General features: G+C 68.6%; 4 protein-coding genes across 4 annotated transcripts; 2 read left to right on the top strand and 2 right to left on the bottom strand.

Annotated features, from left to right (window-relative positions):
- Positions 1 to 276: 276 nt before the first annotated feature.
- SERPING1 (serpin family G member 1) lies at positions 277 to 6,632 on the bottom strand. Its single transcript, XM_061451017.1, has 8 exons — positions 6,503 to 6,632; positions 6,240 to 6,309; positions 5,668 to 6,154; positions 5,454 to 5,591; positions 5,175 to 5,378; positions 4,408 to 4,550; positions 1,469 to 1,688; positions 277 to 810 (listed from the first exon to the last, which is right to left on the bottom strand). The coding sequence occupies exons 2-8, from the start codon at positions 6,306 to 6,308 to the stop codon at positions 560 to 562; spliced, it is 1,512 nt and encodes a 503-aa protein (XP_061307001.1). The 5' UTR covers position 6,309; positions 6,503 to 6,632; the 3' UTR covers positions 277 to 559.
- Positions 6,633 to 7,200: 568 nt separating this feature from the next.
- UBE2L6 (ubiquitin conjugating enzyme E2 L6) lies at positions 7,201 to 9,398 on the top strand. Its single transcript, XM_061451023.1, has 4 exons — positions 7,201 to 7,315; positions 8,563 to 8,652; positions 8,922 to 9,108; positions 9,188 to 9,398. The coding sequence occupies exons 1-4, from the start codon at positions 7,295 to 7,297 to the stop codon at positions 9,340 to 9,342; spliced, it is 453 nt and encodes a 150-aa protein (XP_061307007.1). The 5' UTR covers positions 7,201 to 7,294; the 3' UTR covers positions 9,343 to 9,398.
- A 92-nt stretch (positions 9,399 to 9,490) lies between these two features.
- On the bottom strand, positions 9,491 to 11,196 carry SMTNL1 (smoothelin like 1). The gene is made up of 6 exons (XM_061451022.1): positions 10,949 to 11,196; positions 10,720 to 10,753; positions 10,509 to 10,649; positions 10,088 to 10,190; positions 9,778 to 9,929; positions 9,491 to 9,707 (listed from the first exon to the last, which is right to left on the bottom strand). The coding sequence occupies exons 1-6, from the start codon at positions 11,178 to 11,180 to the stop codon at positions 9,563 to 9,565; spliced, it is 807 nt and encodes a 268-aa protein (XP_061307006.1). The 5' UTR covers positions 11,181 to 11,196; the 3' UTR covers positions 9,491 to 9,562.
- Positions 11,197 to 13,897: 2,701 nt separating this feature from the next.
- TIMM10 (translocase of inner mitochondrial membrane 10) lies at positions 13,898 to 14,830 on the top strand. The gene is made up of 2 exons (XM_061451024.1): positions 13,898 to 14,056; positions 14,595 to 14,830. The coding sequence occupies exons 1-2, from the start codon at positions 13,986 to 13,988 to the stop codon at positions 14,794 to 14,796; spliced, it is 273 nt and encodes a 90-aa protein (XP_061307008.1). The 5' UTR covers positions 13,898 to 13,985; the 3' UTR covers positions 14,797 to 14,830.
- The last annotated feature ends 287 nt before the right edge of the window (positions 14,831 to 15,117 follow it).

The following is a 15,117-nucleotide window of genomic DNA, read 5'->3' as shown; positions in this document are numbered from 1 at the left end:
TGTCAGCACCCCCCGCTCTGCCTGGGGGGGGGGAACCCCATAGCCCCCAAAGTGCCCCGCCGCCCCGGGCTGCCCCTATCCCCTCCCCATGCAGGCACCGTGCAGAGCTCAGGGCGTTTATTGGGGGCCAGAGCTGGTGGGGAAACAGAGGCACGGGGACACACACAGCCCACAGTGCTCTGTCGGGCTGGGAGTCAAGAGTGGGGAGATGGGGAGGGAGAGAAGGGAGGATGGGGGTAAAGAGGAATAGAGGGAGAAAAGGAACCGGGGAGAAGGATGGATGGAGGGAAGGAGGTAGCGAGGGAAAAGAGGGAAGGATGGGGATGGAGAGTGCTTGGAAGGAAAGAGGGACGGGGAAAAGAAAGAGAGGAGAGATGGAGGGACTGGGAATGGAGGGAGGGAAAAGAAACAAAGAGGAAGGGAGAGACGGAGGCATGGGAGGAAGGAAAACAGGGACAATGGGGAGATGGAAGAGGGGCTGGAGGGAAGGAGGCAGAGAGGGACCGAGGGAAGGATGGAAGAGAGGAGGAAGCAGGGAGGGATGGATGGAGGGAGGGAGTCAAGGCGGGGGATCGCTGAGGCGGCCCATGAAGACGGGGACGTCGCCGCTGTCGTGCCACAGGACGAAGAGGAAGGGGCGCAGCGCCTCCAGCAGCGGAGCCGAGCGCGCCACCGACACGGCCATGGCCCCCGCCGCCTCCACGCCCGCCTCGTCCAGCGCCAGCACCGCGCGGTGCCGCGCAGCGTCCACGGCCACCGCTGCGCCCCGCGCCAGTCCGCACAGCTCCGCGTCCAGGAACAGCCCGAAGTCTGCGGGGAAGGGCGGCGTGGAGGCACCACGGGGGGAGCCGGGGGCGTCAGGGATGAGGAGGCCCAAGGGGACGTGGGGGACACCAGAGACAGCGAGGCGATGTGGGGACGAGGGGGACATGAAGGGCACTGGGAGCCATGGGGCGCATTAGGGGTGGTGGGGACATGAGGGAGAGCAGGGATAGTGGGGGACACCAAAGGTACGGGGTCCCTGGGTTGCTGGGTAGCACTGGGGATGCTGGGGTCCCTGGGATGTTGGGGAGCACTGAGAATGCTGGGGTCCCTGGGATGTTGGGGAGCACTGAGGATGCTGGGGTCCCTGGGATGCTGGGGAGCACTGGGGATGCTGGGGAGCACTGGGGATGTTGGGGTCCCTGGGATGCTGGGGAGCACTGGGGATGTTGAGGAGCACTGGGGATGTTGGGGTCCCTGGGATGCTGGGGAGCACTGGGGATGTTGAGGAGCACTGGGGATGTTGAGGAGCACTGGGGATGTTGGGGTCTCTGGGATGCTGGGGAGCACTGGGGATGCTGGGGTCCCTGGGGATGTTGGGCAACACGGAGGACACTGAAGACCACCGGGGACACGGGAAGCACTGGGGGCGCCGGGGAGGGGACCCGGGGCTGGTGACGTCACCGGACGACGTCAGCGCGCTCACCCATGTCGTGCACCAGCGGCACCACGTCCAGGGGCACGTCGAGGCGCACGCGCGGCAGCGCGAGGGCGGTGGCGCGGGGTGGGGCGCGGGCCGCGCGCCGGAGCAGGCGCAGCAGCGCGGGGGGGTCCAGCGCGCGCTCCAGCGCCCCCAGCGCCCCCGGCGGCCCCAGCGGCAGCAGCAGAACCAGGCTCAGATCCCCCCGCAGCGCCAAGCGCCCAACCTGAGGGCAGCACCGGTGACACCGGCACCGAGACGGACAGCACCGGTGAGACAGAGACAGAGTGAGACAGAGACAGAGTGAGACAGCACCGGTGAGACAGAGACAGCACCGGTGAGACAGAGACAGAGTGAGACAGCACCGGTGAGACAGAGACAGCACCGGTGAGACAGAGACAGCACCGGTGAGACAGAGACAGCACCGGTGAGACAGAGTGAGACAGCACCGGTGAGACAGAGACAGAGTGAGACAGCACCGGTGAGACAGAGACAGAGTGAGACAGCACCGGTGAGACAGAGACAGAGTGAGACAGTACCGGTGAGACAGAGACAGAGTGAGACAGTACCGGTGAGACAGAGTGAGACAGCACCGGTGAGACAGAGACAGAGTGAGACAGCACCGGTGAGACAGAGACAGAGTGAGACAGAGACAGAGTGAGACAGCACCGGTGAGACAGAGACAGCACCGGTGAGACAGAGACAGAGTGAGACAGCACCGGTGAGACAGAGTGAGACAGCACCGGTGAGACAGAGTGAGACAGCACCGGTGAGACAGAGTGAGACAGCACCGGTGAGACAGAGACAGAGTGAGACAGTACCGGTGAGACAGAGACAGAGTGAGACAGCACCGGTGAGACAGAGACAGAGTGAGACAGCACCGGTGAGACAGAGACAGAGTGAGACAGTACCGGTGAGACAGAGTGAGACAGCACCGGTGAGACAGAGACAGAGTGAGACAGTACCGGTGAGACAGAGACAGAGTGAGACAGCACCGGTGAGACAGAGACAGAGTGAGACAGCACCGGTGAGACAGAGACAGCACCGGTGAGACAGAGACAGAGTGAGACAGCACCGGTGAGACAGAGACAGAGTGAGACAGCACCGGTGAGACAGAGACAGCACCGGTGAGACAGAGACAGAGTGAGACAGCACCGGTGAGACAGAGACAGAGTGAGACAGTACCGGTGAGACAGAGACAGCACCGGTGAGACAGAGACAGAGTGAGACAGCACCGGTGAGACAGAGACAGAGTGAGACAGAGACAGAGTGAGACAGCACCGGTGAGACAGAGACAGCACCGGTGAGACAGAGTGAGACAGCACCGGTGAGACAGAGACAGCACCGGTGAGACAGAGACAGCACCGGTGAGACAGAGACAGCACCGGTGAGACAGAGACAGCACCGGTGAGACAGAGACAGAGTGAGACAGCACCGGTGAGACAGAGACAGAGTGAGACAGTACCGGTGAGACAGAGACAGCACCGGTGAGACAGAGTGAGACAGCACCGGTGAGACAGAGACAGAGTGAGACAGCACCGGTGAGACAGAGACAGAGTGAGACAGTACCGGTGAGACAGAGACAGCACCGGTGAGACAGAGTGAGACAGCACCGGTGAGACAGAGACAGAGTGAGACAGCACCGGTGAGACAGAGACAGAGTGAGACAGCACCGGTGAGACAGAGACAGAGTGAGACAGTACCGGTGAGACAGAGTGAGACAGCACCGGTGAGACAGAGACAGCACCGGTGAGACAGAGTGAGACAGCACCGGTGAGACAGAGACAGAGTGAGACAGCACCGGTGAGACAGAGACAGAGTGAGACAGCACCGGTGAGACAGAGACAGAGTGAGACAGTACCGGTGAGACAGAGTGAGACAGCACCGGTGAGACAGAGACAGAGTGAGACAGCACCGGTGAGACAGAGACAGAGTGACAGAGAGACAGCAAGAGGGACAGCACCGAGAGAGACAGAGAGACAGACACCGAGTGAGACAGCACCGGTGAGACAGAGAGACAGAGTGAGACAGCACCACAGTGAGAGACAGCACCGAGACAGCCAGCACCGGTGAGACAGGACCGGTGAGACAGACAGAGACAGAGTGAGATAGACACCAAGTGAGACAGACACCGTGAGAGACAGACAGACACCGAGTGACAGACACCGAGTGAGACAGCACCACAGTGAGAGACAGACACCAAGTGAGACAGAAACCATGTGAGACAGAGACACCGTGTGAGACAGCCCCACAGTGACACCCCCACAGTGACACAGCCCCGAGTGAGACAGCCCCGTGACACAGCCCCCAGTGACACCCCCACAGTGAGACAGCACCCAGTGACACCCCCACAGTGAGACACCCCAGTGTGAGACAGCCCCTTGTGAGACAGCCCCCAGTGACATCCCCACATTGAGACACCCCAGTGTGAGACAGCCCCTTGTGAGACAGCCCCCAGTGACATCCCCACATTAACACCCCCCAGTGAGACAGCCCCCCGTAATACTCCCACAGTGACACCCCCCCAGTAACCCCCGTGTGAGACCCCGAGTGACATCCCCCAGTGAGACAGCCCCCAGTGACATCCCTGCAGTGAGACAGCCCCCAGTGAGACAGCCCCAAATGACACCCCCGAGTAAGACAACCCCTCAGTAACACCCCCCACACTGAGTACACACCCCCCGGGATACACCCCCCTCCAGTGACACCCCCCCCAGTGACTCCCTCTGTGATACACCCCATAATACCCCCAGTGACACCCCAGGACATCCCCCGGGAGACCCCTGCACCCCAAAACATGGAGACCTCCAGTGACACCCGTGGGACCTCGAAACATAGAAAGCCCCTGGTGACACCACAGTGGCATCACAGCTCAGCACCCCTCCAGTGCCACAGCAGCGATGTCACAGCCCGCACCCCAGCTCTCTCCCAGCCGTTGGGGGTACCTGGACTTGCAGGTGGGGGTCAATGAAAGAGGCCACCGGGTACTTCTTGCTGGTCATGGTGGGCACCAGGCGCGGGGGGCGCCCGGGGCGCAGGAAGGGCAGTGGCACCGTCTGCTTCACATCCAGCGGCGTGAGCCAGGCAGCTGCAGGGGCACGGCACCGGGAATGGGCTCAGTGGGTTGCAGGGGTGACCACGGGAATAGCCCCTCACCGGATCCCAGGCACAGACACAGAGCCATAGAATGGTTTGGGCTGGAAGGGACCTTAAAGCTCCTCTAGTTCCAACCCTCTGCCATGGGCAGGGACCCTTTCCACTGGAGCAGCTTGCTCCAAGCCCCTGTGTCCAACCTGCCCTTGAACACTGCCAGGGATGGGGCAGCCACAGCTGCTCTGGGCACCCTGTGCCAGCGCCTCAGCACCCTCACAGGGAAGAGCTTCTGCCTAAGAGCTCATCTCAGATCTCCCCTCGGGCAGGTTCAAGCCATTCCCCTTGGGCTGTCCCTACATCCCTTGTCCAAAGCCCCTCTCCAGGTTTCCTTTAGGCACTGGAGCTGCTCTCAGGTCTCCCCTTCAGGAGCCTTCTCCAGGCTGCCCCAGCCCAGCTCTCTCAGCCTGGCTCCAGAGCAGAGCTGCTCCAGCCCTCGCAGCAGCTCCATGCCCTCCCCTGGACGCGCTCCAGCAGCTCCACATCTCCTTGTGCGCTGCCCCGGCACAAGATGGACGTGGACGTGCTCGATCCCGGCGCCAATCCCATCCTGGAGCCGTACCCTGCAGGCGCACCGCGCTGAGCAGCACCAGCTGGGGCTCGGGAGGCAGCGTGGACAGGAGCTCCGGCAGCAGCCCCCGGCTGGCCTCGCGCACCCAGGCGTTGATGCGCTGCAGGTCCAGGCTCTCGTTGCCGCTCAGTGCCCACGGGCGGGTGTTGTAGAAGCGCCAGGACTCATTGAGGAAGCGGGTCCGGAGGTGCAGGTCTGGCCGGCGGCACGGCTGGTGTCAGCCTGAGCCCGCACCCCCGGTACCCCCGGCACCTCCCGGCACCCCGTCACCTGGGTGGTGGAAGATCTGGGTGGCAGAGAAGAGCCCGGGCGCGGTGCTGAGGAGCCGCAGGGCGCTGTGCACGCAGCCCAGGCCAGGGGGGTACGCCAAAACGGCGGCCAGGCGCTCTCGGGTCTCACCACGGGCGCCTGCAGGCACGGGGCAGGCTCAGCACCGCACCCATGGGGCACCCGGGCTGGCACGGCCGTGGTGCCGGCGCCTCACCCAGCAGAAGGTGCGAGAGCCCCATGGCCACGGTGATGGGGGAGAAGAGCAGGTTAGCCTCGGGCCGCTCAGCCTCCGCCATGCGCTGGTAGAACCGGAGGGCGAAGGTGGCCACTGCCTCGGACACGGCCGCACGCTGCTCCTCCGTGGGCTTCCCGCAGTCCTCGGCCGGCTCCTCGTCCCCGGGGCACGGGGGGGCACTGGGGCCGGGGCTGCCGCTGGTGCTGCCGGGTGCTGGAGCTGAGGTGCTCCCGCTGGCCGTGGTGCCCGGCTCCATGTGTGCCCCCTCGGGCGCTGCGGGGCTGGGGGGGTCTGTGGTCTCGTGGGGAGCAGCCGCGGCAGGCAGCAGCTCGGGGTGCACTCGGGGGGGCAGGACGGGGGCCCCCGCGTCCCCCCATGGTGCGGGGGCAGGACGGGGCGGTACCGGTGGCAGCGGGGACTCTCTGAGCAGCTTCGGTGCGCTGGGAGAGGTCTCTGGCTTGGGCACCTGTGCACGGGGACCTGGGTGAGGTGGGCAGGGGGACACCCGGGGGCTCAGGTAAGGGGAGCTCGTGTCCCAAGGCCAGACTTACCAGCGTGACAGTGGCCGTGGCTGTGGCCAGCAGCCACACGAGGGGCAGCCAGAGCATCCTGGTGGGCATCCTGGTGGGCAGGTACTGGTCAAGGGCACCCAGCACCCCCAGCTCCGCGCCCAGCCCTGGCACCCGACACCCTCCCACCCCTCCGCACCCTGCACCCCCGTTCCCTGCACCCTCATTCCCTCACCCCACCCCGGGGTATCCCGGTCTGAGCCGCAGGGTTTGGGGGACAGGAAGGGGCAGTTCCCTGGGCCCACCTGGGTGCCGGCGGGTCGGGGCCCGGCGGGTCCGGTCGGCTCCGGGAGATGTGCCCGGGTCCGGCCTGGCCTGGTTAAAGATTAAGGAGCTGCTGGCACTTCCCGTAAATCAGCCCGGGGGGAGGGGGGGGGGGGGGTGTCAGGCGCAGGCGCCCGGGGCAGGATGCGGCCCCCCCCCCTTCCAGTCTCACGCTGCTGCAGTGCTGGAGGACCAGCCCCTGGGGCAGGCTCCCTTCGGGAGGTGGGGTGCTCTGGAGACCCAGCTACCCCCTGTATAACCCCTGTGGTGGTGAGGGGCAGTGTATCCACCCAACTGTCCCCTACCTATGATCCCTGCGGTGACAAGGGCCAGTCTAGCCATCCAATTGCCCCAGCTCTATGACTCATGTGGTGTCTCACCGTTCAAGCTCCAGCTCAAGCTCCCCAACCTTGTCTCTATGATCGGGGGGATGCAGTCCCCAAGGAGCCTTCCCACCCCAGAACTAGAAGACACAACCTCCTGCCCCTCGGCAGTCAGCTGTGGGGCAGGCTGCCCTCGCCACCCCTCCCAGCAAGCGCTGGGGCACGGACACCTCTGGGTGCCGCCCTGCCAGCGCGGCCATGCCCACGGCCATGTGGGGCAGGTCTGTCCCCTCACTACCGGCTCCGGTGGTCCCGGCTGCCCAAGGCTTGTCTGGCCCCTCATCACCCCGTCTCTATTGCCCCGGGGTGCCCAAGGCCCCGCCCTCAACCTCCGTGACGCGGGGCGTGTCCCGGTGAAGCCCCGCCCACCGGCATTGGCCATCGCTGACCATGGCTGCGAGGATCGCCAAGGTGCGGGTGACACCGGGGTCACCGGGGGCTGGACGGGGCTGGGGGCGGAGGCGGGACCGCAGTGGGGGTCTTGGTGTCAGCACCGAGCGGTGCCAGCACCGGGGGAAGGGGTGGCGGAGGGATGAGGGGTTCCGGTACCGGGGTGCAGGGATGCAGTGGATTTCGGGGTGCCGGTACAGAGAGGCGGGGGGCGGCAGTACCGGGCAAAGGGTCTCCAGTTCAGGGGGTACCGGTGCAGGGGGTACAGGGGATGCCGGTGCAGGGGTGTCAGGGGATGTCAATGCAGGGGGTACAGGGAATGCCGGTGCAGGAGGTGTCAGGGGATGTCGCAGGGGTGTCAGGGGATGTCGGTGCAGGGGTGTCAGGGGTGCCGGTGCAGGGGGTACAGGGGATGCCGGTGCAGGGGTGTCAGGGGATGTCGGTGCAGGGGTGTCAGGGGTGCCGGTGCAGGGGGTACAGGGGATGCAGGTGCAGGGGTGTCAGGGGTGCCGGTGCAGGGGGTACAGGGGATGCCGGTGCAGGGGTGTCAGGGGTGCCGGTGCAGGGGGTACAGGGGATGCCGGTGCATAGGTGTCAGGGGTGCCGGTGCAGGGGGTACAGGGGATGCCGGTGCAGGGGTGTCAGGGGTGCCGGTGCAGGGGGTACAGGGGATGCAGGTGCAGCCGGTGCAGGAGGTGTCAGGGGATGTCGCAGGGATATCAGGGGATGCCGGTGCAGGGGTGTCAGGGGTGCCGGTGCAGGGGGTACAGGGGATGCAGGTGCAGGGGTGTCAGGGGTGCCGGTGCAGGGGTGTCAGGGGTGCCGGTGCAGGGGGTACAGGGGATGCAGGTGCAGGGGTGTCAGGGGTGCCGGTGCAGGGGGTACAGGGGATGCAGGTGCAGGGGTGTCAGGGGTGCCGGTGCAGGGGTGTCAGGGGTGCCGGTGCAGGGGTGTCAGGGGTGCCGGTGCAGGGGTGCCGGTGCCGGTGCCGGTGCCGGTTGAAGCCAATCCAGCCCTGTCGGGGAGCTCCGCGCTCCGGTTTCGGTTCCCTGGCAGGAGCGGAACCGAGGCGGGGCGGGGCTTTGTTGGGCCCCGCCCTCATTGGGAGACGGGGCGTGGCCAAGCGCTGCGGCTCCGCCCCTGAGGCTGGGTCCCGTCCATGGGGGCGTGTCCCGCGGAGCGGTCCGGCCAATGGGAGCGCACCTCTGGGAGAAGCCCCACCCTGAGGGGCGTGTCCGGTCTGACCCCGCCCTTCCCCCCCCCCGCAGGAGCTGGAGGAGGCGCGGCGCTGGGGCGGGGCCCGGGAGCTGGGGCCGCTGGACGGGAACGTGCTGCGATGGGGGGGGCTCCTGCTGCCGGTGCGGGCCGGGGGGGGCATCGGGGGGGGGGCCCGGAGTGAGGGGTGGCCCCTGTGGAAGTGGGGGATTGGGGTTCCCCTCTGGTCTCCAGGGGTGTCCCTGTGAGGGCAGCATGGGGCGGGGGCACCGGGTTGGGGTTCCCCTCCTGCTGGCTCAGGCGGGGGGAGGTCTCCACGGGGAGCGCAGGAGATCACGGCTGGGACAGGGTCCTCCCCATGGGTGCTGTTGGGGGGGGGGTTGCTGATGTGTGCCCCCCACCACCGCGGCAGAACAACCCCCCGTACAACGCCGGCGCCTTCCGGTTCGAGCTGGCGTTCTCGCCCCACCACCCGCTGTCCCCGCCCCGCGCCAGGCTCTGCACCAGCATTTACCACCCCGGCGTGGACGCCGAGGGCCACGTGTGCCAGCCCCTCACCTCCACCCAGCACTGGGTGCCGAGCACCCGCGCCACACAAGGTGGGCGCCCCGGGGGTGTCGAGGGCACGGCACCGGGGGTTGCCCGTCCTGACCGCTCCCCCCCCCCCGGTGCCCGTAGTGCTGCAGGACCTGCTGCTGCTGCTGGACAGCCCGGACCCGCAGCGGGTGCTGCGGCAGGACCTGGCCCGGGAGCTGCGGGACCGGCCCGAGCTGTTTCATCGCCGCGCGGAGGAGCACGCGCGGCGGCACGCGGAGCCGTGGCCGGAGCCCTGAGCCCGCTCCGGGGCTTCACCGTTACGTGGGTTCATAAAGGTTCTCCTGCTCCTGCATTGGCCCCGCGGGGTCTCACTTAGGGGGAGGGAGGCATCGGGGGGTGTCAGCGGGGCTGTGCGCCCACGGGAGATGAGGCCACCGCAGCCCATCCATCACCACAGCCTTTACTAGTGGGGACCGCAGCAGGGGGTGTCCCCGGGGGGAACCGCGGGGACCCCGCTCAGCGCTTCTTGGTCTTCACCAGCCCCTTGGCCACGAGGCAGCGGTACAGCTCCTGCAGGTACGTGTAGACGCACTTGGCGTCGGGCACCGCCATTCGCACCATGTCCTCCACGTCCAGCAGCGGGGCGCAGCCCGCCCGCTCCCTGCGGGGACACGGGGTCAGCCGGGGCCGCCCGTCCGTGCGGGGCCGGGGCCGGGGCTGCTCTCACTCACTCGGCGGTGGTGAAGGCCACGGTGAAGTTGTGGCGCCGCGCGCCCGGCTCCAGGCTGCCGTAGTCGAAGGCGTCAGGGAAGAAGCTGTGCAGGAGTGCGCAGAAGGCCAGGCCGCTGCCCCAGCTCCCCGAGAAGTTCTGCACGTCCACGTACTGCAGCGGGCGGAGGGGTCAGGCTGCCCCACGGCCCCCCCATACTGCCCTGCACTGCCCCACGGCTGCCCCATGGTCCCCCCACACAGCCCCATGCCCCCCCCACAGTGCCCCACGGCTGCCCCACGGCCGCCCCGCAGCATCGACCCTGTTCTCACCTCGTACCCGCGGGTCCTGGCGCGGCACCACTCCAGCAGCATCGCCTTCACCGTGGCCGTGCCCCCCACCCGCTTCAGGTTTGGGGCTGGCCCCGTGGCTGCCCTGCAGGCAATGCCAGGCACCGTGGAGTACCCCACACACCCTACATCGCTCCCCCAGTACACCCGCTGACACATTGTCTCATGGCCCCCTCAACCCTCCTGCACCCTCCATTTGCACAGGGACCTCAAGTCTCCCCATGTGCACTACTGCCCCTTGCCTCCCATGCCCTCCCCCCAGGTCTCACATACCCCCATTGCCATATGGTCCCCCAGTACCTCTCCTGTCCCATGGCCTCCCTTCCTCTGTGGCCCTCTCTGCCCCATGTCCCCCCCATATGCCCTTGCCCCCTGTCCCACCATAGGGCGAGGCCCCTCTCACCCTCCAAACTTCTCCAGGATGGCGCTGCGCCCGTGGGCCCGAGTGCTCGAACGTGGCCTCCCCACGGCCCCCTCCAGCCTTGGCCTCTGCCCCACTGGCCCAGGGGACACCTTGCTCCGTGGCCCCCCCGTTGGAGCACCCCTGAGGGCACATGGATGAGTGCCCATGGGGTGCTCTGCAGTGGGGCTGGGCCCCCCCTGCCCACACTCACCTCTCACTGCCCCCCAAGCCCTCGATGGTGCCAGCTGCAGGGGATAAAGGAGGGATTGTGAAGGGAGGCGGCACCAGGGGGTGGGGACAACTGCATCCTCCCCAGGCACCCCCAGAGCACAGGGCTGGAGGTCCTGCCCCATGGGAACGGGATGGGGGGAATCTGTAGGGGATCCCATGGGGGTGTGGGGTAGCCATGACCCCAGGGTTCTGCCAGGCACAGCCCTTACCTGTGGGGGATGTGGGAGACGTGGGAGACATAGGGGATGTGGGGGACAGGGGGGATGTTGGGGACATGGGGGATGTGGGGGATGTGGGGGACAGGGGGGACGTGGGGCTGCTGGCAGGGAACTCGGGCCACAGCTCCTCATCCTCGTCCTGCATCCAGGTCGGCTCCTGTGGGCACAGCCAGGGTGGCATTGACGGCACAGGAACCGTCACCTGCCCTGGTGCCGCCACCATGGACAGCGTCACCCTGTCCCTTCACTGCCGCCCTGCGCTGGCACCGCCACCCCCGGCCCCGGCCCCCGGGTCTCACCTGCCGCCGCGGGGTGCTCCCTGCTGCTGCCGGCCCTGGCCCAGACGCATCCTGCGGCCCCCCCGAAGCAGCCCCCGCGGCTGCCACCGCCTTGGCATCACCCCCGGAGTCACCTCCGGCATCCCCGATGTCACCCCCGGTGTCACCCCCGGTGTCACCCGCAGCACCCCCGGCATCACCCCCGGTGTCATTCCCGGTGTCACCCTCGGCATCCCCCGCTTCGCCCCCGGCGTCCTTTGGTGCTTCTCCCCCGGCACCCCCTGTGTCCCCCCCACTGCCCCCCACGTCCTCAGCCTCCCCCGCCGTGTCCCCCGCTCCCTGGGCACTGCCCCCCGCATCCTGAGCTGCCCCCGCATCCCCCGCTGCATCCCCCCCCATCCCGCTGCCCCCCCCTCCATCCTGAGCCTCCCCCTTGGTGTCGCCCCCAGAGTCCCCCGCTGCCCCTGGCCCCTGCTCTTCCCCCCCAGCCCCCCCCGCTCCTTGGGGGTCTCCCCCATCCCCGTTGCCCTCCGCTGGCGCCGCGGGAGGCTCTGGAGTGGCGCTGGGGGTTCCCGGTGTGGGGGTGCCCGGTGGGGAGGTCTTGGTGTCTCCCAGGGACTGCATGCCGCTGTGGTCACTGCTGCGGGGGCACAGGGCTGTCACTGGGGTGCCCCCCCTTGCCCCAGCCCGGCCCCGTGCCCCCCACACCCGTGGCAACCCTATTCTCCCCCCAAGTCTGCTCTGCTGCCCCTGCCCAGCCTACATTCCCATCCAGGCTCCCCGTGCCCCTTCCCGGCACCCCAGTCTGCCCCCCCGCCCCCCCCCAGACCCCCCCCCAATACCGGACCCCGCTATCTCAGTCTCCCTGTATCCCATGTCCCACTCCGACTCCCCCTTTCCCCATCCCGACCCCCATTCCCCCTTCCTTCTCCCCCATACCTGCTCCCGAGCCCACGTTTCCCATCCTACCCCCTCTAAGGCCCCTTCCGGACCCAAATTCCCCCTCCCGATCCCTCAAACTCCCTCCAGACCCCCTTTGACCCCGTACCGCCCCCCCCCCACGTCCCGATCCCGGTGTGCCCCCGACCCCCCACCCCATACTCCCCCTCCAGCTCCCCGTGTCCTGCCCCGAACCCCTCGGACCCCCTATTTCCCCTCCCGACCCCCATCTCTCCTCTGGGGCGTCCCCCAACCCTTCTGCCCTCCCCCCCCCCCCCCCCGATCCCTCCGACTTCCCCATGCATCCCTCCCACACCCCCGTGTCCCATCCCGAGCCCCTCTTCCCCATCTCCAGCCCCGCAATTCCCACTCCAGACCCCCCCTGACCCCTCCGCCCCCCCCCCCCCCCCCCAGCTCCTCCCAACCCCCCGTGTCCCACCTCCGCCCCCCGTGTCCCGGCCCCCCACGTCGTCCCCCCCCCCCCCGGTGTCCCCCCTGTCCGTCCCTCCCGGTTGTCCCCCGGCGCGTCCCCGGTGCCGCTCTCCCCGTCCCGGCCGCTCCCGTCCCGCTCCGGCCGCTCCCGCTGCCCCCGCCCGCCCGCCCGGGGTTATTTTTACCCGGCGGGGCAGGTGCCGCCTTCAGTCACCGCGAGCCGCGGGGCACGCGTGGGGCCGGGGGGGCGCGGGGGGGACGTGGGGCCGGGCGGGGGGACACGAGCGGGGCACGAGAGGGGGCGGGACAGCGGGAGACGGGGGGGGGCACCGGGGGGAGGGGACACGGGGGGGACAGAGGCACGGGGGGACCAGGAACGGGGGGACACGGGGGGAACAGAGGCATGGTGGGGACCAGGAACGGGGGGACACGAAGGGGACACAGGGGGGACAGAGGCACGGTGGGGACCAGGAACGGGGGGACCAGGAACGGGGGGACACGGGGGGGACAGGGGCACGGGGGGACCAGGAACGGGGGGACACGGGGGGGGACAGGGGCACGGGGGGGACACAGGGGGGACAGAGGCACGGGGGGACCAGGAACGGGGGGACACGGGGGGGACAGAGGCATGGTGGGGACCAGGAACGGGGGGACACGAAGGGGACACAGGGGGGACAGAGGCACGGTGGGGACCAGGAACGGGGGGACCAGGAACGGGGGGACACGGGGGGGGACAGGGGCACGGGGGGGACACAGGGGGGACAGAGGCACGGGGGGACCAGGAACGGGGGGACCAGGAACGGGGGGACACGGAGGGGACAGGGGGGGGACAGGGGCACGGGGGGGACACGGAGCCCCCCGGGACGGGCAGGGGGCGGAGCCCACCCCAAGCCCCGCCCCTCATCGGGGGTGCCTCCCCCCGCCCGTGAGGGGCAAATCGCGCGGCCCCCTCTCCCCTCCGAGGCTGCTGGGGCCACCACGCCCCCTCCCGCGGCTCCCAATCAGCGCTGGGGACGCGGTCCTGTTCTCCACCAGCCTGGCTTCTTATTGGCTGAAACCTGCTCTGGGGCGGGGCCGTTCTGCGTGTGGGCGGAAGTGCGGCGCCCACGTGGTTCCTGCCGGGAGCTGCCGCGGGGTCCCGAGTCGGGACGAACCGAACCGAGTGGGGCCGAACCGAGAGCGGCCCGAACCGAGCCGAGCGGGGCCGAACGGAGCGGGGCAGAACCGAGCGGGGCCGAGCGCAGCCGAGCGGGGCCGAACGGAGCGGGGCCGAACGGAGCGGGGCAGAACCGAGCGGGGCCGAGGACAGCCGAGCGGCACCGAACCGAGCGGCACCGAACCGAGCGGCACGGAAGCGTGCGGGGCCGTTGCGCAGCGCCATGGACCCGCTGCGGGCGCAGCAGCTGGCAGCCGAGCTGGAGGTTGACATGATGGCAGACATGTACAACCGGTGCGCGCTGCCGGGCCGGCGGGGCTGGGGGGTACAGGGGGCACGGGGCGGGGGCAGTGAGGGGCCGGGGGTGCCAGGGGATGGGGGTCCCTGGGGCTGCCCGTGGCTGGCGTGACGCCTGGAATGCCCAGGTCTGGGGAAGGTCACTGAGGGTGCCAATGGCTGCGGGACCCTGCGTGTACCCGGGTGTGCTGGGCATCGGGGCTCTGTGGGGCTGCCCGTGGCTGGCTGGGGGTCACTGGGGGGGCCCTGGGAATGAGGACCATGCGGGGTGCTCCTGGCGAGGGGGTGCTTATGGCTGGGGGGGGCACTTGGGATGCCTGGGTTTGTGGGGTTACTGTGGGTGCCCGTGGCTGGGGAGGGCCCTGGGGGATACAAGAGGCACTGGGGGTCCGTGGGGTGCTGGGGCTGGTGGGGTGTCAGGAGCATGGGGGGCTCTATAGGTGCTGCCTGGGAAATGGGGTGCACTGAGGGTGGGCACATGGGGGTGCTGGGTGACAGCGGGGGCGCAGGGCCTGAGGGTGCCGGTACGGTGCAGGATGACACAGGCGTGCCACCGAAAGTGCGTCCCCCCCCACTACAAGGACGCGGAGCTGTCGAAGGGGGAGAGCGTGTGCCTGGACCGGTGCGTGGCCAAGTACCTGGAGGTGCACGAGAGGATGGGCAAGAAGCTGACGGAGCTGTCGCTGCAGGACGAGGAGCTGCTGCGGCGCATGCAGCAGGGCACCGGCACCGCCTGACGCCGCGCCCCAATAAACCGGAGCCTTTGGGCCAGCTCGGTCGCTTCCTCGGCTCCCAACTCCCCCCATGGGATGTGCTGGGGCTCATGGTGAACCTGGCGGGTGATGCGGGGGACACCCCCCTCGTGCCGTCCCCAGCCGCCGCGTGATGTGTCCTTGAGGGGGGCACCCGGGGTGTCCCCCCTTGCCCAGCCCTGCCCATGTAATCCCCAGGATTAGCCAGAGCTGGGCTGAGCCCCTCGTAATCCCCTGCAGGGTGGGGACGGGGCTCTGCCCCCCCGTCTGCCTGGGAAGACACTGGAGGGGACACACATGGGGACG

This window comes from Pezoporus flaviventris, unplaced genomic scaffold (assembly GCF_033815535.1).
Source record: "Pezoporus flaviventris isolate CSIRO_AGI_PZ_B2104156 unplaced genomic scaffold, CSIRO_AGI_Pfla_v1 ptg000012l, whole genome shotgun sequence".
NCBI classification, from domain to species: Eukaryota; Metazoa; Chordata; class Aves; order Psittaciformes; family Psittacidae; genus Pezoporus; species Pezoporus flaviventris.
This window is presented reverse-complemented; position numbering and strand designations above follow the sequence as displayed.